The 23,794-nt window shown below is 42.5% G+C and overlaps 4 protein-coding genes and 1 long non-coding RNA gene across 7 annotated transcripts in view; 3 read left to right on the top strand and 2 right to left on the bottom strand.

Annotated features, from left to right (window-relative positions):
- Nucleotides 1-9,555, top strand: part of ndst1a (N-deacetylase/N-sulfotransferase (heparan glucosaminyl) 1a) — a 38,823-nt gene extending 29,268 nt beyond the window's left edge. The window contains exons 4-15 of the mRNA XM_084009031.1: nt 29-116; nt 465-619; nt 991-1,176; nt 2,430-2,558; nt 4,169-4,351; nt 4,743-4,839; nt 5,150-5,273; nt 6,074-6,248; nt 6,362-6,532; nt 6,803-6,912; nt 7,307-7,409; nt 7,526-9,555. Coding sequence (XP_083865157.1) covers nt 29-116; nt 465-619; nt 991-1,176; nt 2,430-2,558; nt 4,169-4,351; nt 4,743-4,839; nt 5,150-5,273; nt 6,074-6,248; nt 6,362-6,532; nt 6,803-6,912; nt 7,307-7,409; nt 7,526-7,645 — 1,641 coding nt within the window. The 3' untranslated portion in view covers nt 7,646-9,555. The remainder of the gene's footprint in view (nt 1-28; nt 117-464; nt 620-990; nt 1,177-2,429; nt 2,559-4,168; nt 4,352-4,742; nt 4,840-5,149; nt 5,274-6,073; nt 6,249-6,361; nt 6,533-6,802; nt 6,913-7,306; nt 7,410-7,525) is intronic.
- A 943-nt stretch (nt 9,556-10,498) lies between these two features.
- cd74a (CD74 molecule, major histocompatibility complex, class II invariant chain a) lies at nt 10,499-15,579 on the top strand. Its single transcript, XM_084010514.1, has 9 exons — nt 10,499-10,699; nt 11,673-11,842; nt 12,380-12,477; nt 12,640-12,693; nt 12,778-12,861; nt 12,961-13,039; nt 13,514-13,714; nt 13,810-13,873; nt 14,315-15,579. Coding segments are annotated over exons 1-9 (840 nt in total). The 5' UTR covers nt 10,499-10,610; the 3' UTR covers nt 14,316-15,579.
- Nucleotides 15,113-16,782, bottom strand: LOC311014115. Its single transcript, XR_014597227.1, has 2 exons — nt 16,216-16,782; nt 15,113-16,091 (listed from the first exon to the last, which is right to left on the bottom strand). It is a non-coding gene; the product is annotated as an uncharacterized lncRNA (long non-coding RNA).
- A 56-nt stretch (nt 16,783-16,838) lies between these two features.
- On the top strand, nt 16,839-21,944 carry LOC311013644 (uncharacterized protein). Of its 3 annotated transcripts, none has more exons than XM_084009773.1 (18): nt 16,839-17,028; nt 17,101-17,149; nt 17,293-17,351; nt 17,435-17,485; nt 17,599-17,727; nt 17,806-17,877; nt 17,963-18,045; nt 18,114-18,224; nt 18,475-18,603; nt 19,321-19,457; nt 19,533-19,744; nt 19,850-19,915; nt 20,026-20,137; nt 20,211-20,335; nt 20,497-20,616; nt 20,793-20,960; nt 21,520-21,670; nt 21,819-21,944. In XM_084009773.1, exons 1-18 carry the CDS (start codon nt 17,002-17,004, stop codon nt 21,890-21,892), a joined length of 1,875 nt encoding a protein of 624 aa, XP_083865899.1. In that variant the 5' UTR covers nt 16,839-17,001; the 3' UTR covers nt 21,893-21,944. The 3 variants fall into 3 exon arrangements, with proteins under 3 accessions (XP_083865899.1, XP_083865898.1, XP_083865900.1); XM_084009772.1 differs by having other exon boundaries at nt 20,023-20,137; XM_084009774.1 differs by lacking the exons at nt 21,520-21,670; nt 21,819-21,944 and having other exon boundaries at nt 20,023-20,137; nt 20,797-20,956.
- LOC311013645 (putative UDP-sugar transporter protein SLC35A4) lies at nt 21,943-23,430 on the bottom strand. The gene has a single exon (XM_084009775.1). It carries the CDS (start codon nt 23,275-23,277, stop codon nt 22,303-22,305), a length of 975 nt encoding a protein of 324 aa, XP_083865901.1. The 5' UTR covers nt 23,278-23,430; the 3' UTR covers nt 21,943-22,302.
- Nucleotides 23,431-23,794: the final 364 nt, after the last annotated feature.

Here is a 23,794-nt window from a genome sequence, read left to right as displayed (position 1 = left end):
CTTTTTTTTCCCCTTCCACTGTTTTCAGGCCCTGCTGGAGACACAAAGGGAGCTGCGCACCCATGTGCCCAACTTCACCTTCAATCTGGGCTTCTCAGGGAAATTCTTTCACGCTGGTAAGATGTGAAGAGAACCTTTTGCTCCCGCAGAAGAACACACACTAAACTAAAAGAGATGACACGTCGTACGTCTTGAGTCGCATTATTTAAATGTCTCTGCTCCTCCTATCCTCCTACATGCCCTGACTTCATTTCTTCTGCCGTTAATCTCCCACATGCTTCACATGCTTCTGACTTTCATTTCCTCCCTGATCCCATTTCACTTCTGCCTCTGCTTTGTCATTGTCCATTTTTTATCTCTTCCATTTCCTTTTTCACCCATCGCCCTCCTCCTCCCCGTTCACCTCCCCTCATCTCCCGCCTCCTCCTCCTCACTCACTTTCCACCGCCTCCGTCACGTTCCAGGATCTGACGAGGAGGACCTCGGCGACGACTTGCTGCTGTCCTTCGTGAAGGAGTTCTGGTGGTTCCCTCACATGTGGAGCCACATGCAGCCCCATCTTTTTCACAACCAGTCCGTGCTGGCCGAACAGATGTTGCTCAACAAGAAATTTGCCATGGTGAGTCACAGGAGCGAAGGTCAGATCACATCTCTGAGCGAGCGCAGCGCAGACCATCTTCCTTGTTCAAATAGGCAATCTCAGGCAAGGTGTCTGTATGGGTAACCTGTGCGGTCTCAGTCCTGGTTGATTTTGGATGATACCTGGAGTTACCACGGTAACAGCAACTGTGGATTAATACCACAGCAAACACTACTTGAACAGTTTCTTTGTTCGGAATACAAGAAGGTGTTAACTGTTTGCAGTGCAGCCAAAAACCCTGTATAATGACTGAATTTAAATGCAGTAAATGGCAGAAAGCATGCTGACCATAAATATGAACATATTGAGAATTGTATTATAAAGTTTTAATCTCGCTCATGTTTTTCCAGGAGCATGGGATCCCCACCAACATGGGCTACGCGGTGGCGCCCCACCACTCCGGCGTCTACCCCGTCCACATGCAGCTCTACGACGCCTGGAAGAAGGTGTGGGGCATCAAGGTGACCAGCACGGAGGAGTACCCACACCTGAAGCCGGCCCGCTTCCGGCGAGGTTTCATCCACAGCGGCATCAGCGTAAGACCACTTCCCACACACACACACACACACTGGACATCCATAAGGCCTCGTTATCTCGTTACCTCTGGCCCCGCCGCCTTCCCTCCACTTGTCTTCTCTACATCCATTATCTTTTCAGTTAATAATCCCTTTCAGCCTCCTCTTTCTCCATCTCCATATGCTATCCTTCATTCATTAATTATCCCTCCATCTCCACCTCCTCCAGTCCTTTTGTACTTATTATTCTCTCATTGCTGGCGGCTACTCTCCATCCTGCATTTGTCCATCATCCTCCTTTCCCCTCCGCCTCCGCTTTTCTTAACTCTTGTCCCGAAAGATACCGCACAGAATCTTATTTTCATTTAGCGTGCATCACTTAGGCAGTTATCTCATTAGTGTTGCCGGGATGCTCTATTATTCTACCGAGTGTCGGATGGCGGTGTAGTCTAGTTCCTGTGGTTTTTATTCTTTGCCTGCTTATTTTAACATCTTGTGAAGCACTTTGTGACTTTGTCTGTAAAAGGTGCTATATCAAATAGACGTATTACATGAAACCAGTTGCACATGAGGCACACCTGTTTGAGAAGTGTTGGCCAGCAAGCCCCAGCACCATAACGAAGACTATCGTCGGCAACAATCACTGAAATGTCAACAGCCCCCCCCCCTAAAAAAAACTCCACTCTCCTCAACTTCACAGCGCAAGGTGAATCACATAGTTATGAGAGTGGAATTAAAGTTGAATAGATTACATTCTAGAGGTTCAAAAGAAGAGGGGGAAGAATCGTATGTGTTTATTTCCCAGGTTGACCTTCAGCGCTGATAGGGAGCCGCGGCGCCTCGGTCCAGTTCCTTTTGTAGTGTTGGCATTCAGTCGGCCTGTGTGGTCTCAGAGCTCTGCTCGCGTCCTTCAGATAGCACCGCAGCCTGAATGGACAGTCTCCGCTGCTTACTGATGATTGATATTCAGTTCCCCTGACACTCCAAACTGTAAACGCATTTCCATGAATTTCCATATAGACTCAGAGTGAATAAGGGGTTTGCTTTGGCTAGATGAGCTGCATAATATGAATGTTATTGAGAGCAAACAATGTGTGGGGTAACTGCCTGGAGTACTGACGGATCTGCTCTCAGTGGAGAGCTGATTGTGTGTGAGTGTGAGTGTGTGTGTCTGCATTTCTTTGTGATTCCTTTTTAATGTTTGTGTGGATTTTTTTTTTTTTTCTTGCTATTTCTTTCTTTTTGTGGGTGGTAACTTTGTGTTTGTATCACAGGTGCTGCCCAGGCAGACGTGTGGTCTTTTCACACACACCATCTTCTATAAAGACTACCCAGGCAGTCCGAATGAACTGGACAAGCTCATCAATGGAGGAGAACTCTTCCTCACCGTTCTGCTGAACCCTGTGAGTCAAGTACACGTCCACACAGCGCAGCTTTTGTCTCGCACACTGGGAAACCCATTTAACTGCTCGTGTAAATTGAAATTTAAACAAGGGCCTAGTCAGCGACACACGCTGCGATGCCTGCATTGTGCTTTCTCCTTTCACACTCCCGTGAAAGCTTCTTTTATGGAGCAACATTCGTCAGCTTGCTTTGATAAAAAAAAGAAGTTGCTTTTATTAAAATATCTGCAACAGATGTCACCCTGCAGATAGTTTCATTCTTCTTAGTGACCTTTTAAACCCACCCCTTTGTTCAAGTCTTGTTTTTGTGTCATCCTCATTAAAGGATGGCTTGGTGGATGGTCAGGTGCCAGACTATTGTTCGAGGACGCACTTAAAACTGTTAGCTTGAGACGTTTGAAGCTTTAATGGTTGTGCTGCCGTAATGTTGATAAGATCAAAATCCATTATACTTGGCTTAAATATAGGTGGTCAAGTAATGGTTATTTTCATGATCGATTATATCTAAAAACTTTAACGCTCCACAGGAGTCTAACAAAGAGCCTTGTTTGTTGTTTCCATCACGGAATATCTCCGTCCGTGTCTATATCACGGAATCTCTCCGTCCGTGCCTATATCACGGAATCTCGCCGTCCGTGTCTATATCACGGAATCTCTCCGTCCGTGCCTATATCACGGAATCTCGCCGTCCGTGTCTATATCACGGAATCTCTCAGTCCGTGTCTATATCACGGAATCTCGCCGTCCGTGTCTATATCACGGAATCTCGTCGTCCGTGTCTATATCACGGAATCTCGCCGTCCGTGTCTATATCACGGAATCTCTCAGTCCGTGTCTATATCACGGAATCTCTCCGTCCGTGCCTATATCACGGAATCTCGCCGTCCGTGTCTATATCACGGAATCTCTCAGTCCGTGTCTATATCACGGAATCTCGCCGTCCGTGTCTATATCACGGAATCTCGCCGTCCGTGTCTATATCACGGAATCTCTCAGTCCGTGTCTATATCACGGAATCTCGCCGTCCGTGTCTATATCACGGAATCTCGTCGTCCGTGTCTATATCACGGAATCTCGCCGTCCGTGCCTATATCACGGAATCTCGCCGTCCGTGTCTATATCACAGAATCTCGCCGTCCGTGTCTATATCATAATGATCATTTTGGGGGGGAGGCCTGAAGGGGACGGTCTGTCAGTGTCAGACTTTCATGCTAAACTAAGCGACTGCTGCTAGAAACTTTCATTGGTCTGTTTTGTGGTTGGACAATTTAAAAAATGTAGCATTGCTGGTTTTTAGGTCAGAATATAGCAAAAATATGAATTATGCTTGTTGAGAGCTCAATATGACAACTTACAGTAGTTTGTTTAAGCAGATCAATAGTGAAAATAATACATATACATGCATATATATGACAAATAAAATTCTCTGAAGAAGCCAGAAAAATGTCTGTTCTCAAATCAATTAATTGACTGATTGTTTCAGCTCAAAGTTAATATAGCATATATTATTATTATTATTATTATTATTAATGATACCAGTAACACTCAATGTACGCCACATTGAGTTTATCTTCATCCCCTTTGCTCTGCTCGTTCCTTCCCATTCACAGATTAGTATCTTCATGACCCACCTGTCCAACTACGGGAATGATCGCCTCGGCCTGTACACCTTTAAAAGCCTGGTGATGTTCCTCCAGACGTGGACCAACCTGAAGATGCAGACCCTGCCTCCCATTCAGCTGGCTCAGAAGTACTTCAGCCTCTTCCCCTCCGAGAGAGATCCACTCTGGCAGGTGATGATGATATGATTCATTTATATATTTATTGCATATTAAATGTGCATTCAGTAATTTTTAACAGCTTTTCAGTTATGGAATGCAGCAATAATGACACAATGTAGCAGACGCCGGTACTGTACAGGTACACATGGTGTCCCTTAAAAATAGGACATTAAACAGCAATAGCTTGAGTCGTTTGTAATAATGACTTTGATAGTGAGTAATACATTCTTTTAACGCAATGTCATTACGAAATATATTTTATTAAATGCCTCTCCTTGGTGAACTGTAGTGTCTGAGGGACACAACCTGCTTTCTCTTTTCCTGTTAATTGACATATCTGTTAGAATTCCATAGGAACGGCACTTTTAATACAAAAGGATTGTTTATCTGTTTGTGGCTACAGGATCCTTGTGAGGACAAAAGGCACAAGGACATCTGGTCTAAAGAGAAAACATGTGACCGCTTCCCCAAACTGCTCGTCATCGGACCTCAGAAGACAGGTGAGACGCGGTGCTACAACCCCCCCTACAGGATAAAGCTGGAAATGATTAGATCAGAAGTTCATCATTGAGTTCAGCAGAAGTCTTCTCATGTTATTAGTCGTTTGTACGGAGCCCTGGAGGCCAGCCAGAGAAAAAAATATATATTGAGGCCACGTTTTACTAAATTGAGCGAACGAGATACAACTTGTTCCCACGTTTTAATTAATTAGTTCATATATATATAGAATATGCACTCCCTTAAACCTCTTTCTCTATTCTCTCCCTTTTTGTCTTGTCTGTACCACTCGTTTTTCCTTGTGCTTCTCAGGGACAACAGCGCTCTACCTGTTCCTTGGCATGCACCCTGACCTGACCAGTAACTACCCCAGCAAGGAGACCTTCGAGGAGATCCAGTTCTTTAACGGGCACAACTACCACCGAGGAATTGACTGGTAAGAGAGGTCACAGACACACTACCAGCTACCAAGCGCATTTAACAAGCCATATTTTAGAAATGTCGCATATTGTCATATAATTACTGAGTTGTGCTTAGTTTTAGGACTGGGTCATAATTAAATATGATATTTTATTATCCTTCAGTCAAGGTTACTGTGAATCTGCCTGCATGTAAACATATAGCTGGCAATATTTATGGATATAATTTCTTTATAATTACACTTAAAACGTTATGTTGTGGTAGTTGTACACTAAAATACTCCATATTTTCCATTTGTCAAGTATTTCATTCACAATGGAGAATACAAAAATAGGCTTTACCGTGTGAAATTACCTATATTGTGATAACAGATTTTGTTTTTTGTCCAGCCCTACGTGATTTTATGGTTTTAACTTTGTTTTTGATTTGTTTTTTTTGTGTTCCGTTCACTTCAGTTTGTGAGCACAATACGTTTGTGAGCACAATACACTCATTAGTGAAATTCAGCCAGACAATTAACATCTATTTAGTTCGACATTCACTGTTTAGAGTTTTCTGTAGTTCCAATTTATTTGAAACCTGCATCAATGAGAAGCTTCATGCATCAGAGCACAAAGACTCCAACATTTGTTTGGCAGGCTTGATATTTATGTGAGTGGGTTGCCCAAATATTAACATTGTACATGCTGCTAGATGTTTTTTCCCCCCTGTATTCGAGATGAAAAGCTGTCCAGAGAAAGTACCCTCTTCTACAGAGAGCAAATTGGACCTCCGGCTACTTGTAACACTTTTTATGTGTGTGTGTTTGTGTGTTAGGTATATGGAGTACTTCCCCCTGCCCTCCAACACCAGTTCAGACTACTACTTTGAGAAGAGTGCCAACTACTTTGACTCCGAGGTGGCCGCCCAGAGGGCTGCAGCTCTCCTGCCCAAAGCCAAGATCGTCACCATCCTCATCAACCCGGCGGACAGAGCGTACTCTTGGTACCAGGTGGGTCACGGGCAACCTTGAACCAGACTAATGACTCGCAATGTCATGACTCTGAAAAGTTCACACCACTGTTACATAATTAGGAATTTAGACTTATCCTCTCTTGTCTGCAGCACCAAAGAGCTCACGACGACCCGGTGGCGTTGAAATACTCCTTCCATGACGTCATCACCGCAGGCCATGACGCACCGGTCAGACTACGGGTCCTCCAGAACCGCTGTCTGGTGCCAGGCTGGTACGCCATCCACCTGGAGCGCTGGCTCAATTTCTACCACTCCAGCCAGGTACTGTGGGTGTTTTTGTGAGGTGAAAACTTCCCCCTCTGTGTAAATCAAGCTTTTATGGCTGTGATTTTTTCCCCAGAAATGTTTGGGGTAAAGGAGACTTATTTACTTTGCACAGTGCTTACAGGCAGTGTTAAATCCACTTGACCATGAGGGAAGAGGAGCCATTGTGACAATATTACAATTTTAATGATGTGAGTTTTTTTCTCACAGCTGTTACAAGTCTGCTCCTGTTCTGACATTTGGGTACCATTTGTGTGTCTCACCCAGTTGTTAGTCTTGGATGGACAGATGCTGAAGACGGAGCCTGCTTCCATCATGGATAAAATCCAGAAGTATCTGGCCCTGGTCAACGTCATCAACTACCACAAGATCCTAGCGTGAGTATCGGCCCTCACTTTAAATAACTTGGATGACTTTTCACCATGGGTGTATGGTCCCAGACAAGTGTGGTTTCACATGCGAAATGAAACAAAGCAGATGTTTGACTTAATTGTATTCATTTGATTGGCGGTTTCTGCTCCTTGTTTTGTTGTAGAAACCAACATCTGTTGCAAGGCCTTCCTTTTAGAACATGTTTGAGGCTTAGGGGTAAAGACGCCAGCTGTGAGCCGCAACATCCCTGTTACCTAATAATAAAAGGCATATTGGCCACAAAGTAACTGTAGTAATTGTGTGTTTTTGGATGTAACTATAGGATGGTGGTGATTGGTAAAAGTAGATTTACACTCTAAATTAAGGATTCTATTGTTCACAATAATGTATCTGCTACAGGTTCGACCCTAAAAAAGGGTTCTGGTGTCAGCTGCTGGAGGGAGGGAAGACCAAGTGTTTGGGGAAGAGTAAAGGGCGCAGGTACCCTGATATGGACCCTGAGGTATGACTTTTCTCTTTTATGAAAATAATTTTACCATCTGTTCATGTTTTGGCTTTAATTTTCATTCTTGACAATGTTTAAGATGATTCAGCTTTCCTCCTTTTTGTCTCCATCAGTCCCAGGGGTTCCTCAGGGAGTACTATAGGGATCACAACATCGAGCTGTCCAAGCTGCTCTACAGGATGGGTCAGCCGCTGCCCAGCTGGCTTCGAGAAGAGCTGGTCCACACCAGGTAGCAGCACCACAGGGGGAGACCACAACTCCGCACACTGAACTCCACCCCGCGGGGGGGGACTCTGGCCGAGGGGCCCGAAACGTTGAAGATCCCGAATAGATTTGAAAGGGACTGAAATATATCAAAATTTGAGGATGGGATGTCCGACCAGAACTCAAAACTGAACTGTGGTCTTCCCAAAGCGAAACCGGCCGACGGTGAATGATGAGCAAGAATAGAGCGTAGTTGCTTTCAGCAGCTGACGGTGCTCTGCCTCTCTCTCCCCCGAGATGCTGTTGCTCCGCTGCAGGACAAACCAGGACCACGGACGTCCTGATGACGGCCTCCGCCGTGGGCCTGCAGAAGAAGGAAAGGCTCCGTGATGGCACAGGAGACCTCCAGTCAGTGTTTGATAATCAGATCCCTGCTCTCCTTAATCAAACCTTTTCTTCTTCGCATGAACTTCATCTTGAAATTCAAAGGAAGAGAAAAAAAAAAAAAAAAAAAAAAGTCTGAAGCATGAGCGGTCCTCAGAGTTTCAGCTTTGGAAAAGATGAACACAACATCTCACGTGTCTCCAGCTATGAACTGTGGTGTCTGGATTAAAAACGGAGAACGTAACTTTGACTGTAGCCTGTTTGACAGAGAGACATTGGTGGCAAATGGACATAAGTAAGTGTATGAGAGGAGAGTGGGACATCTGGAGTCTTGACTCGGGCTGCATGTTGTAGCCTTACATGATAGGCCTTGGTAGAATCTAGTTATCACATTTCCAAGTGCCGGGACAGAATCTTCATTACAATATCACCACATGGACTTTTAAAGGGGGGTTCCTTTTTTTTCTTTTTTTATGTTTTCTTTTCACCGATTTTTGTTTTAACGCGTCTTTTATTGCTGACAGCAATGCATTATTGTAGAATGTACCAAAACTAAACATCTTAGCTCAGTTTTCTCACATAGGCCAGATGTACAGAAGAGCGGATTGTCGGGCTCGGCCTTCCTCTGTAGTCAGACCCTGACCAGTAAATCGGCTCGAGCAGTAGGATAGATGTTGAAAGCACAATATTTAAGGCACTCATGTGAGCATCGATTCTGAACATACAGGTTACTGGAAAGCACACTAACAGAAAAAAAATAAATAAATAAAAAGGTTCCTACTACAATCTGTGAAGAAGATCATAAGCTAGCTACTGTATGTTTAATTACACACTGTGGTCAGAGAGAGTCAGATAGTGTACAGAGCAAGATTGTGCGTTTCAAATCTGTTTTCAGCATTGGATTCCTTTTTCTTTTTTTTTTTTTGTTGTCAAAACTGTATATTTTGTTTCATTTATTAGATGTGTTTAAGTTTGGGGGGGTGGAGACGCCGTCTCCGAGGGGGGGGAACCTTTGAAGGTTCCAGGCAAACTCAACAGTATGCCCAGTGAGACCATACAGACGTTCGGTTGTCGGTCGAGGTGTTACCACTACAACTAGATGTCGAGCATAGATAACAAAAAGCTGCTCTTATTGCAATAGTTTTGTACAATGTTCTGATGTAATAACAATGCACATGTTGGTCCTTTTTATTTCCTGACTTTGTAATGTACATAATCCGCAGCCCTCGGTAGACCTAAATTATTGAATGTGTTTGGGTTTACACTCTCCATCAGCCCGTTCCCATCGTGTGAATCGTCAGTGTTGTACTGAGGGGAGTTTGGGTTACTTCGTCGCTCGGATGGTCTCCTCTCATTCCTCTCACTGCCAGCTGTAGTACACAGGTACTGAGTCTCTCCATATAAAGTATTAAGTGATAACGCATAACAGCAATGATGGTACTAATCTCCTGGACTGTATGATAAAGATTTGTAATTGTTGTCAATAATTTTTACAGTGTAACTAATATTGTCGGTGCTTTTTAATTTGCAAATAAAACACCACTGTATTTTTCAATATTTTAAGCTTTTATTCCCCCCCTTTACAGTTTAATTTCCACCTGTTTATCATCAACACGCTTTTGCTGGAATTGAGCGTCTCTCTGAATTCGGCTGACATGGCTGTTTGATTCAGAGATTTCTAGAAACTTACATCATTGTCTGGCTTGAATATGGCTGAACGTCTTTCTGTTTCACTTTTGAGACAAACAACCTGAATCTCTCAAAATCACACGAAGCACAGGCAAGAAAACACACTTTTTGTTTTTGTCCATGCGATGTTCAACAGAACTCAGACTAGTTTAACATGTGGCTCCTGTTAATTAGATTTGAACTGTAGTTTGGGAAAACACCTAGACTGTACAAAAGAAGAAGCGGTCTGCCTCTATTGTTCCAGGAAGTAGCCAGTGGCCAACATAAACTAAAGCAAATTGATGCATTTAAGAACAATAATGGTATACATATTGTTCTTAAATGCATGTATAGATTCTTACCACAATTCATGTTTTCATTGTTACTACTGATAAAATTGCATTTTAGTGTTATATATGTCGTTGCTCTCCTGTTATTGTTAGATGTAGGAGTAATAACTTTATTTGCATTTTTGCCTTTGTTTGCTTATATTCCTTTCCCTGTCCAACACTTTTTAGCTAAACTAAAATTGTATTATAAGTATTTATAGTATACCTTATCTAATAATACAAGTATAGTACTATTTAAACATATTTAAACAGTATTTAATCTTTATTGATTGAATAGCCCAAGTTACCTTTTAGAATTAGCAAAAACAATATATAATATACAATAAAAGAATTTGGGTGAAATTGAGGCCATAAACAAACTCAAAACTTCACTATTGTCTGCCTCTGGCAACAAGTGATGATGTTATAATCGCAGCCAATCACAGCCCTCGCAGGTCCACTGAGCCATCCCACAGCGCCTTTAAGGCTGAGAGTTTCTACATCCTCTCACCTATTCTGAAGAACCTGTCCTGGTACTGCTTCCTCGTTTCTCCCACCGTTTAAAGAAGGGAACCGTCGGACTTCACCCATTTCGTTGCCCTGACCCGAAGAGATGGCCCAGCCTGCAGAAGACGCTCCCCTGGCCAGAGGCAGCCTGGCGGGCAGTGAAGATGCCCTCATTCTCCCTGGAGGTCCCAGAGGGTGAGATGAACCTGGCGTATATCATCGTGACGTAGCTCCAAATTCTTAGCGTTGCTAATAAAGTTATTGTTCCTCTTGTGTGCAGCTGCAGTAAAAATGTATATCATAGTTAAAACTTTTTACTATAGCCTACATTAAAGCCTGCAGGGGGGAAAAAAGTTTATATATTTCTTTAAATTGTGTTTATATAGTCTGTTTTTCACAAATAGTGTTGATGTCTTTTTGCATCAAATTACTTCCTGAAATAAGTGGATTTAGTTATTGTTTTCAAACACTGTATATGTTAAACATTAAACATGTTAATAACTACGCATCTAAGTAGCCCGACATTAAATCGCAAATCGGCCGCTTGACAGAAGTCGTCTGCCTAGTAACTGGTGACGACGTCATGCTATTGGCTAATAAATAATCACGGCAGAAAACGTCGGAGTTTTATATTCCAGTTTATGTATACATCTCATTTATGAGTGTATGAAACATAATAATGTTTTATTTATTTAGTTAGAATAATATTCTCTTAAGATTACAACAGAGTATAAATGCCTAATTAGACACGATTGCGTTGTTTACTGTAGTGTGTGTTTCACTTTTCACTGTTGCAAAGTTATTTATGAAATAAGTAAATGTGTGACCTTTTTAAAACAATAATTTAACACCTGTTTATAGTTTTGAAATGGGTGTTAAATAATAGTTTTGTGTGTACTTCCTCAAATGGAAAGTACCTCCATGGGAAGGCATCTGCCTGGTAACAAGTGATGCTCGCATTCTATTGGCTGATTATGAGCAATGGAGAATAAGGCTTACTGGCTGTGTATCACAGGACAGTTTCATACATACATATGTATATATACACATATATACATATACACATATATACACAGACATTCCAAAAATGTCATAAACACCACTTTTGTAAAAACCTGAATTTACCCGAAATTTTATCCTCGCGTATTTTTCTATTTCCCGTTTTCAGTGGCTCCAATAGCCGAGCCTTGAAGGTGGCCGGCCTGACGACCCTGGCATGCCTGCTGCTGGCCAGCCAGGTCTTCACTGCCTACATGGTGTTTGGCCAGAAACAGCAGATCCACTCACTGCAGAAAAACTCTGACAGATTGGGCAGAGAGCTGACACGCTCATCGCAAGGTAAAAGGAGACGTGAGAGTCCCGATGATCAGACAGGGCGAGAGGAACCTGCTGAACAGAGGGACGACAGATGGAAATGAGCTTATAGCAAAGAAGCTGTGCACTATTCCTATCAAATAAATCAAAATAAAAAAATATACCAGGCTGCTCTCACCCTATGGTGGGCCGAGGGATGTGTCACTAATGAGTAATAGTGAAGTCAGACAGGAGGAGGAAGCTGGAGGACTAGGGAGGTGACAGGGAAGTGAGAGTCTGCTTTAAGGAACTTGATATGAAACCTGTAGCTGCTATTCTTATGTTGATCTCATCATTTCAAGCAGAATCATATGGATTTACCATAAAATTAAATATATAATCCAGCATTAAACACATCCTTTTAAAAGCATCCTTTAGACGTTTTTATTAATAATTTCTGTGTTCATTTATTCTGTTTTATACCACAAACAACAAATAATGTATTCATTGTTCATTAGCTTTTATTTCTTTTGTTTCGGTCATATTTTTTCTTCGCTAACCAATCTGTTTGTCTGTGTTCAGCTCCGGTGAAGATGCAGAGGGCCATGAACAGCCTTCCTCTGATGATGGACTTCGCTCTAGACCAGGATGCCATGACTGAAACCGAAACCCCCCAGGCCGTAGGTTTACACCTGCTTCTTAAAAAATAAAATGCGTGTCACTCTATCTAGGTGACAGCAAATTTGTTCAAGACTGCTCGATTTTATATAACAAATGAATAGATTTCAACGTGAATTAAATTCAAGCATGCACTATTTAACTCCTCTGTTCCCTCCCACCAGAAACTGCAGGACGCCGTCGTCAGCGTGGAGATGCAGCTGAAGGATCTCATGAAGGTACGTTGAACTCTCTGCATCCTGCGTCTCCTCCCTGTGCTGATTGTTGTGTCGTCACTAAACCCTGTTCGCGTTTTTGAGCAGGACTCCCCGCTGCCGCAGTTCAACGAGACCTTCCTCGCCAACCTGCAGAGCCTGAAGCAGCACATGAATGAGAGTGAATGGCAGGTAAAGCCTCACACGCGTGTACATGGACACTAAAACTAAGATAGACTATGTTAAAGTGTATTTCATTTAATTTTCCTCCCTGTTTTCTACACTTCACAGAGCTTTGACCAATGGATGCGTTACTGGCTGATCTTCCAGATGGCCCAGCAGACTCCTGCACCCCCAACAGCTCAGTCAGGTTACTGCAACTTTCTTTCCTTTCTATTGTAGTATTTGGTTAATGTTTGTTTGGTGCTGTGACAGTAGATGGTGTTTTTTCCTAGATTTCCAGAAGGGGGTTTAAGGACTCTGGCTGTAATATATCACTGGCAATATGTATTTATTATTTGTATCAAGTACAGATAAACATTGACAGTTGCAGAAGCAGTGTGTATGTAGCCAAAGCTTATTTAACCAAAATCTGTTTTTTAAAGAACGAGTGAGCTCTTGAAGTGACACAGCCTAGGCTAGCCGTCTCCCCCCGTTTCCAGTGTTTGTGCTAAGCTAAGCTAACCAGCTGTTGGCTGCAGCTTCATATTAAAAGGGGTAGATAAGATAGCGGTATCGATCTTTTTATCACAAAATAAGCAAATCATTATCACTGTAACTTTGCAGTAAGTATCTAAAACAGCAAACAAGTCTTTTAACGTCCTCCACGCTTCCCATCCCTCAGCCACTGTGATCAAGACCAAATGCCAGATGGAGGCAGCACCTGGAGCCTCCAAGATCGGCGCCTACAAGCCCCAGTGTGACGAGCAAGGCCACTACAAGCCCATGCAGTGCTGGGCCCCCACCGGCTTCTGCTGGTGTGTGGACCAGACTGGCACCCCCATCCCGGGAACCAGCATCCGCGGCCGCCCCGACTGTCGGAGAGGTAGGAGACGAGGATTGAAAGGGGTTTTGATGCAATGCCTTTTCATGCCAGGCTTGAACGATGAACGATAATTGCCCCATTTTTCTTTGCCTCAGTTCATCCTCGCCGCAAGATGTTTGTGCCCATGCCATTGCAGAAGGCCTTCAGCGCTGATGAGTGGTGAGCGCTTCAAATAATTTATTTTTTTAGTTGATTAATTTTTGTTTTGCAATTGCCAAGACACAAAAAAATGGTACTTGTGGCTCAATTATTGATTCATGAAGGCTTTCTCTTGACCAGATGTGCTAAACTGAAACTAAAACTCCAACATTACCACTCTCAATCACCTGCACCCATAATGCACCTGTGAAAACACCTGTAATCAATTAGATCACTGAGAAATAAGCTTAATGTTTTATGCTTGTGTACCGTTGGCATGTGGGAAGAACCATTTAATTGGTGTTTTTAAAAATAACATTTTTTGAAGAGATTTTTGGCAGTTTTGACAAAAAGGGACCTGGTTTCAGAAATAGTTTTAGCAATTGCAAAAAATAATTTAGATGTTTATCCACATTTGTTTGTTATTACGCATTACCATGTGTGTTCTTTTTTTTTTTACAGATCAGTGAAGCAAAGCGTTGTTTTTCATCAAGCTTGGCAGACGGAGAAAGTTATGTTAATCTGAACGCAGACCTGCCGCAGCAATGATTTTAATCCCTGATTAGTTAGTGCTCTTCCATGTGATTTCACTTCAACCATTTTTGCTGGCTGCCTGAAATCAAGGCCTGATGCAGTGCATTGCTTTTCATTTTTAATTGTATTTTTTTTTGTCTTTTATAACCAATACTTTTTTAAATGTTCTCATTGATATTTCCACCTAGATATTACTATCATCTATGTATTTTCTCACTTACCTCTACTGGTATCTAGGCATGGAAGGAGGGGAATTTAAGTTTGTTTTTGAATACAGAATTGTTACATTACATTTAAAATATGAAGAGCCAGACTCTTTCCAGAAACATGTACATTGTGACTTTGATAATGGACATATTATAATCGGAAGCACAGTGAAGTCTTTGGGTTATTTAGAGGGATGGGAACACTTCCACAACAGAGAGGAAGTTAGGGATTCATTTTAAAGGCTGTGAGCACAAAAACCAAAACCCAGACTAAATCAAATACAAACTATCTGCGTGGCTAGTAGATAGTTTTTTGTAATTTGGTTTAACCTTTTTAAAAAAGATTGCGAACATATGAGGAAGTGACTTTTCTATGAATTATTTTCAGGAGGCTAAATAAAGTTTTTCAAACTGTTTTTGCATTATTACACACATCAATCCATCAAATCATTTTCCAAAGCTATACAGACAAAAGGACTAAATTAACTTGGATGCACTGGTCACGTAGTCCTGCCATCTGTTTCATTTTTTTAAGTTTCATTTTTCATTGAAGCACACTGGACTCAATTTTGCACTCGCCTTTAATTATCACTTCCTTTGTACATGGATTTAAAACCACTCATCACACCCGCTTTCCCCCACACAGCACTCGAGCACTAAGTTTTGAATTTCATTAACATTAAGAATATCTGCTGGTCCTGCTAACTGAACGCTCGACTGGAGAGAAGACGGTTGTACAGCACCACAACGAAAATACCACACACAAATCCAGGTGGAACAAGGGAAAAAATAAAATGTTCTATTTTTGGATCAGAAATCAGCATTTCCCCAACAGTATATACGCAGTTTCTTTGGGTTCCAGAGGGTCAAATCTAAAGCTTTTCAAGATATCTTTAATGATACCAGGATGCATTTAAAATGTATTATTGATTCTGTTTTAAAATGTCTTTTCAGGATCTGCTAATAAAATCAACATTTTCAATCAGGGCACTGAATCAGAGACTGATTCTCCTACTTTCAGGCAACAACGTTGTGGCTTCCGCAAACTCACAAAGTGTTTCTATGCTTTAGAGCTTAAGCTGAGAGATTGCGAACAGATGGTGGCCTATCTGAGATGGTTATATTCTTCTATCCAAGTGTTAGATAAAGTTTGAACAGAATTAACATAATTTCATCCACTCTGGAAGTTGCCCATCTCTTAGGGTATCCAGAGTTCCCCAAAGCATCTAAAATTAAAACTGCACATTGCTCCTCTCTTTCATTCAAGTATCTGAAATCTCTCCATCTGAGAGAACCTCGGCTCCCTCCCGTCTCACACCTGCCCTCACCTACCTCGACTCCAGCAGGAATAGTTTCTCCATTGAACCACTATCCACTCTGGCCCACTATGAAGTCGCTCACAGAGATTGATTCATTGCTCTCTACATCTCTGGAAGATCTGGATTGAATTTATGATTCTTCTGGAGGTATTCAACAATCCACCACAGACCCTGAAACAGCTACATTTGTCTAATAACCAGCTCATGTCTCCCCTCTCCGAGTCGGCTGGAGGAGAATTTGCCGGCCCGATAAATTAAACAGGTGTTGTCCTGAACAGCACAGCCATGTTTGTTTATGAATAACTTCCCTCAAGACTTTCAGTGGACCAGCAGGGGAATAAATTTGAATCCTGAAATGTGTGAAGCCGACCAGTACTGTCCTCTCTGCCTGACACTGTTTGGGCAGCATGTTCTAATGAGGCCTAAAGGGTTTAACTACTAGCTTTATTAGTGGTAAACAGATTATTTTATAGAACTTGTATATCTTTTTTAAGCAATAATGAGAATAAGTTTTGGGTTGCCAGGTTGTGAAAATCCCTTTTGCTGATTGGATGCTTGCCTTTGCAGACGATCTGGACCAAAATAAATTTGTTGACAATTGATTATGTATTTATTTATAGATGACCAATATAATATATAACTGCACTGGCAAAAAAGGCTAAGCAGCAACCCATAATTTGCTCTTATTCATGGTTTATAACTGATCTATATATCATTATAAACCATTAGAAAACTCGAATACCATTGATAAAAGGTCATTAGTTACAACTTTTAACCACATTTACTGTATTTGAAAGGCAACTTTTTGAGTTATCCAGTTGAAATGTAATGAAGTATAAAGCAATTTCTAAAAACACACATTTTACCACTGTTTCATATTGCAGGATCTTTGTACATCTAGATGATTCAAATTTAATCTGATGACTCGATGCTCAGTGCCCACAGTTGTGACCTGACCTACATCTTGGTAACTGCACCCCATCAACCAGAACAGCGAAAGTAGATTCTGGCTTATTAATATTTCAGTGCAGTGTAATGAAACCCAGGTAGCTGTGTAAGACCAGAAGCTGTGGTACACATATGCATTCGGATGGCCACTGTGAACATGAATGCACCTGTAAGTACTTTATTTTTATCAATCAGTGTGTAAAGATTTTTTTTTTTTAAACTAATTTCCATGTTTCTCCAGTTGTGCGAGGGAGCTGTGCAAGTGGGAGTTGTATTTACTGCAATCCCAGGTAAAGCAAGGACAAAATGTAAAATCTGTACATTTGCTACGCTGTCGCTGGGGATTTGTATTGATTTGTGTGTGTGTGTGTGTGTGTGTGTGTGTGTGTGTGTGTGTGTGTGTGTGTGTGTGTGTGTGTGTGTTTGGGTAAAGACTGTCTAGTTGTTGGTGAAGAAGGACGTGGTGTGGACTACAAATTGGGAAAGAATGGGGTAAAACATTTGAATACGCTTCATCTACAGTCCGAAATGTGTTTTCTGAAACGCCTCACTGTAGAAATGTGTTTTCCAATCAGGAAGCAAAGTCCTTCTGCTTCGACCGCGTTGTGACCATTGACAACATCCAGGTACAAAAGAGCTTCCTAACTCGGATGCAAACCAGTGTGACTGTCATACTCCGCTAATCATCTTCACGTTTCTGGGCCGTGTGCAAACTAAAAGTCTGAATATAAATCTGCAGAGTTTCCAGCCCGAGTTCCTGCAGCCTCTATCTAAGTCCATATCTGCTGGTTATAATGGAGCGCTGCTGATATGTGGAGCCTCCACAGAGAAGATTAGCACGGTGATTGACCACAGTATCATCAAGCAGGTGGAGCCCAAAACACCACTAGACTTAATATAAGATATCCTTATTAGCTATCACTACTCACTCCGGACTCTGTGTTAGCTCTTGGCAGATCTGTTTAGCTGTGTGGCAGAAGTGAAAGAGGAGTTGTTCATCACCGCGTCCTTCCTTCAGGTTTGTCCTTTTCATTTCGTAACATCGCCATACATCGTATCGGACAGATGACACAAGAATAACTTCTGATGTTCGTCAATGTCAGTTTTATCCAGATGGCAGTGCCGTTGATCTCCTGAGCACCAATAGAAAGACTCTTAAACTCGTGGAACACCCTGTCCTTGGAAGGTGAGTTCAGCTGACGACCACTGATGTATTTGACTGCACTGAGTGTAAACCACTGCTTGTTTTCCCAGTCTCGTAGTGGGTCTATGTGAGGTGTGTGTGTGCTCGGCAGAAGAGGCCTTTGCTCTCTATGAGACATGCAGGGAGACGCTGACGGCCAACGCAGGCTCCGTTTGCAGCAGGTAAAGCACTCGTCAAATAGACGCCTGCCATGTAATCCATTAACTAAATGACTTTGCATGGATTAGTAACAATAGAGCTGTGTCTTACTGCAGCATGAGTGATTGGATTGTCACGGAGCAAATTTATCTCTGCGTTCGCTCGTCTGGTTGTCGTACACATCGAGTTGCTTTATGAACAAATGGACTTGTTATTGTAGGGTCGTCTGTGTGTGTGTGTGTGTGTGTGTGTGTGTGTGTGTGCTTCCCTCAGATGCAGTTCCCTGTTCTCGGTGGCCATCGAGTGGAAGCTTCATCCAGAGGAGGTGGAGTCCGAGGTCTGCCGCAGCAGACTGCAGCTGTTCAGGCTGGCGGGAGGAGCCAGCAGGACTGACCTCAGGGGGTCAGTCATACTCTCATACGCAGTGAGCTATCAATTACACGGGCCAGAGGACGAAAAATGACGTCCGCTCAGTGTTCAGCTAAGTGTTATAGCACCGTTCTGACTGATGATGCTGGGGAGTTAAAGAGCTGCGAGAAAAAGGCAGAGCAAGTTATGCTGGAGGAGGAAATGCTTTTAAAACAGTACCAACGCATTAGGTAACACACATAAAGCCTTTTAACCTTTAAGATATATTTTATCCCTTTTGGAAATGTCACAGTAGGAAGCAATGGTGTAAATAATTAAATTAATGATTAATGCTTCAGTTTCAGGGTTTTGCTCTTGTTCATGCTGGATTTAATCTACCTTACTGTTAATGTTTGACAGGCCCAAATATCTGCAGTGGAAATCAGCAATAATTTAACTTGATTCCTATGTAAACACAGTTATTATCAAAGTCATGCAAGATGTTCGACCGTGGAAAGACTTTATTTCAGCCAGCTTTCATACATATTTCTTTACATTCATATTTATTTTAGCAGTCAAATAATGAGACTTGCAGCTTGATGTGGTGGTGAAAGGCAAAAAAATAACTATTAAAGTTAAATTAAACATTTTTCAGACTTTTTGGAGTTCAATTGGCATTTTTAAAGATGCAGTTTGATTATAACTTTTCCTGTTTGTATAAAATAGTAAGGTATATTAAAAACAGCATACTAAAAAGAAAATACTTTCCAGAGTCAGCCCATTAGTGAAGGTCGTGGACCAAACCCAATGTGGAGCCACAACAAGTGACAAGATCCTCCCTCTCCTCCTAAACGAGGCCTTAACAGGAAACAGCAGGACAGCCCTCATCTACTGTATCCAGCCTCAAGGTAGCGCTCCTCCGGGCCGAGCCACTCCCACCTACCCATAATCCTTTGAGCATTACAAATGTCTTTATCCATCAGGTCTTCTAGATGACGAGACCCCCTCCGCTTTAGCTTTGGCCCAACAAGCGAGAAGTTTGGTCACTAAGGCGACAGTCATTTGCTGGTGTCCCAGGGCGACTGAGCAAAAGATCAGAGATAACATGGTGGATCAAAGAACCGTGATGATGTCACAGGGGGGAGGTGGAACTCACAACACGTTCAGGCTCGCAGAGCTGACCCAAAACCTGCAGGTAATTCATAAAACACATTTAGAATCATAAACAGTGTTTTCTCACCATCTTCTAGGGACTAATTGAGTTCTTTTGCTCAAATACATTCTGCGATCTCTCCAACAGATTGTAAAAAATCAGTCTTGGGAGAAGAGGAGGGAAGAGTCAAATAAGATACAGGCCAAGACGCAGGTTCTTACTGAAAGTGTAAACATTTCCACACAACATGAATAACATGAAGACGGCTTCTGTGTATTCCCAACATAATGAAACGAGCCCCGTGTTTTGCATTGATTTAGCAGAGTTGCTGGACTCCAAACAGCAATTTGCACAGCGGAGATCACCGAGAGGGCACGGACATGATGAAAGATTTACAAGCCCAACTCAAACAAGAGATGGAAGAACATATCAGAGGTAATTCACTGTGATGTGAAATATGTTCGTAGACGTGGACATCGATGATATCGTGTGTTTCCCGTATCTACAGAGGGTAAAGGGAATGCAGATACAGTACAGGAGAGAGTAGCAAGAATCCAGCAGCTGAGGGAGGCTCTCCGAGAGGAGACACTGAAGAACGGGGCCGCTACAGAGACGTTTGACCTCTGCCAGCAAGTAATGCACTCCATTCATTAAATATGATAGTGCATGCCGGTACATCTGATTAGATAACGTGCGGACAAGGCTCTGCAAATACCCCATTTTACATATTAACAAGATTTATGATTACGCAAGTGTGCAACCCACACTCCACGCAATCATTTTGCCAATTTAAGTCTCAGTTGGAATACAGCACAGCACAGGAGCAGAGGAGGCAACTTAAGGAGGACCACGGGAGATTAATTCAGGAGGAGGTGGAGAAGATGGAGAGCGACTTGGCTCGGGAGCAGCTACCGGTGAGATAATGAGATACGCTGTTGTCCAACATTATTCAGTTTGTGATCTATCTTAGCTGAGGATGCTGAGTCAGTTTGAATTAATGCAAGCCTGGATTTATGGTGGGCTGCATTTGGAACTTAATTATGTTATTCCCTTGCGGTTTTTTTTATGGTTTCGTCCGTTCCTCTGCTAGACAGAAGGTCCCCAGAGAGAGCTGCTGGTGCTGACCAGAGAGAGGCGGGTCTTGGTGCTGCAGATAGAGGCCCTGCGCGCTGAGGCCCAACAGGCTGAGAGCGACCTGCAGAATCAATATCGTAAACACCAAACAGAGCTGCGAGGTCTAAGGGAAGAAAGCCTGCAGGTTGGAGTTTATTATTATTAGTTTTACCCATAGATGTATAAATGATTCAGGCTATATACAGGACATAAATGTGTATATTCACTCACGTTAGGGTTTTTCTCACATCCAATATGGATACTGACTGTGGTTGTTCCTCTGGAGGCTCTTATCTCCAATAATACATTTATAATGTTAGAAACAATGCATGATGGGTATTAATTACGATGATTTATGTAATAACTCAGCTCTGACACATCACACCTGGGGGGCTGCTATTGGCTGACTCACTGCTTGATGGATGGTATTTTAGGTAGACACAATTGGACACATTTGACACATTTTTATACCTGTCTGCAGTCAGTTTCCAAAAATGGAACAGAAGTGAATGCAATATTTAAAAAAAAAATTCAGATCACTTCATGTCAAACAGATTCTACACATGACTAGGAAAAAAGTGAATAAAAACATAAAATAAAATGAAACTCAGCTTACAAAATGTAAGAAGATAAGAGCATAAGAAGCATTTTAACCCGTGATCTTTCTTGCGTCGCCCATTTTTGCGTGTTGTGTTGTACTGCAGGTGTTCGGGGTCTTTCGGCAGGTAAGTGAGGAGCAGAGGAGGGTTTCAGAGGGCAGATACAGAAGCGTGCTGCTGGAAGCTGTGCAGGATGCCGTCTACCTGTCTGCCCAGAACCAGGAGCTGCAGGCCGACAACAACCAACTCCGTAAAGGTCAGTGCATGTTCCTTAACTTCTACCAGACTGGCTGTTATATTATAAATAGAACTTCCTCTGACCTCTTAGGTTAAATGTGGCAGAAATACCAAGGCATGATCCTTCCTCCTACTAGCATTCAAAACGTCTTCTTTTTCTTTTACAGCATTAGGAGCGTTAAAGGATACTCTAGCTGTGCGAGGTGATCCTTTGGCTGAACGGTTATCCCAACCACAATAAATATATCAGTGTGCTTAATGTAAATCATTTGCAATAAAACAGTTTTTAACAATTTATTGGTTTTAACACTTTGATATTATCTTTGACAATGTTCTTGGTAGAGAATGAAATACAAAACAAAATCACACAAGCAGCACTCTTCAGAAATGTTGAAGAGACAATAATCCCGACTTATTTGAATTGACTTGCATCAGTGTGACAGAATTAAATATTCTATTCTAAAATATGATGTAAATTATACTCGAGTTCAGCCGACAAACGTTCACACATTATATGGAATATGGTTACAAATCAAAACTTGTGTTGGATTCTGGATTCCAGACAGATGGATATAAGGCAGAAAACAAATAGAATCTGAAGGAAACAGACAGGTGGACTGAGTTCAATGGTCATTGTGGTCCAGTGGTTTACTATCTGTAGTAAAGGTAAGCTGCCAGTCCAATCATAGAAACAGGTAGGAGGAAAAACGGTGTCAGCTGCAGCCCTAAGACGGCCCAAGACAACAGAACATTAACTAGCATGGAGCAGGAAATGACGAACAGGCGGGTGATCCCGCTGCCGTGCTTTAGCACCACAGACATCAGCAGTCCGTTAGCTGCCTGACCTACTATAATGACCCAAACTATGCTAGAGTATCCCTCCAGAAAGCTCTTTTCACCTGCTCCAAAAGAGGAGGAGAGCCCATTGATGGCCACACCAAACACATAGAGGTACAGATTCTGCAGGCTGAGGGGCAGCTTCTGGCTCTTCAGCACCCTCTCTGTGTAAACTGCTGCCAGCCCTGAAACACAGCAGTACACCAGAACAAGGAAAAGCCCCCAAGCTGTGATGTGAAGCCTGGGACCTTCCTCAGCTCCAGGCCTCTCAGGGTCCCCTAGATCCAGACTGCTGTAACTGTGGCACACCCCTGCACCCATGAGGAGCCCCAGAGCTAACCACTGAGAAGGCCGGAGCCTCTTGCCCAGGCAGACGGAGTACAGCAGGGCTGTGAAGGCAATTTTCAGGTTCGAGAGGACTTGGTATGAGCTTGGATCCATGTAGGCCTGCATGAGAACCACCAGGTTGTTGTTGAGGGCGTAGAGCATGGCAGGGACTGCATAGGGGGCCACAGTGACTAAAGGGGGAGCAGCACGCAGGGCAGACGTACTCCCAGTTAGAACGAGAGCCGCCAGAGAAGTCAGGAGTTTGGATAACTCAATCATGAGAACACATGACGAGGCGTTGAAAGGGACCTGACCGTCTACCTTGGTGAGAGTAATGAGTGGTGCATGAGAGCCATAAATAAGCACCATCAGCCCAAAGAGGCCACCCCACAGAATCCTTTTCACCCACTGTCTCCTAATCCTTGCTGGAGACCTGAGCCCCACATTCTGCATCACAATCATAATCTGCAAAATAAACACTTAATATCTAACAAATCTGAATACTAGTTATAGTGCAAAAAGCTCACTTTCTGGCTATTTTTTTAATAAATAAATAGCTCTGAATCTCAACTATTTAAATATCCATAATAAAATACATGCACTATTCTCTGTATAAATTTGTATATGCATTTGGGAAGTAACAATGAGGAGGTATGAGACATTTGCTGGAATTATGGCCTGTTTTACACATGACCAATAAAAAGAAATCTTACATACTTAGATAACTGCTCCCAGCAGTCGACAATTGTTGAAATCTGATGGACCAAGCATTAAAACCTTGTAGGCACAAAGTCTTCCATTTTGCATCAACGGCACACAGATGCAAGCGGAAATTAAATGGCAGCTTTAAACTGAACCCAGAAAAAAATAAGCAAATAAAAACAGCAGTCTGTTTCTTTGAGTCCCCAATGAAATTCCAGTTATATCCGTTCTCCAGTCCACGCAGAGATCTTGCAGGGCTGCTCTGTCACAAGCCACT

The sequence above is a fragment of the Eutrigla gurnardus genome, assembly GCF_963514095.1.
Source record: "Eutrigla gurnardus genome assembly, chromosome: 5".
In the NCBI taxonomy this organism is placed as follows: domain Eukaryota; kingdom Metazoa; phylum Chordata; class Actinopteri; order Perciformes; family Triglidae; genus Eutrigla; species Eutrigla gurnardus.
The sequence above is the reverse complement of the archived record's forward strand: the minus strand, read 5'-3'. Positions and strand labels throughout refer to the sequence as shown.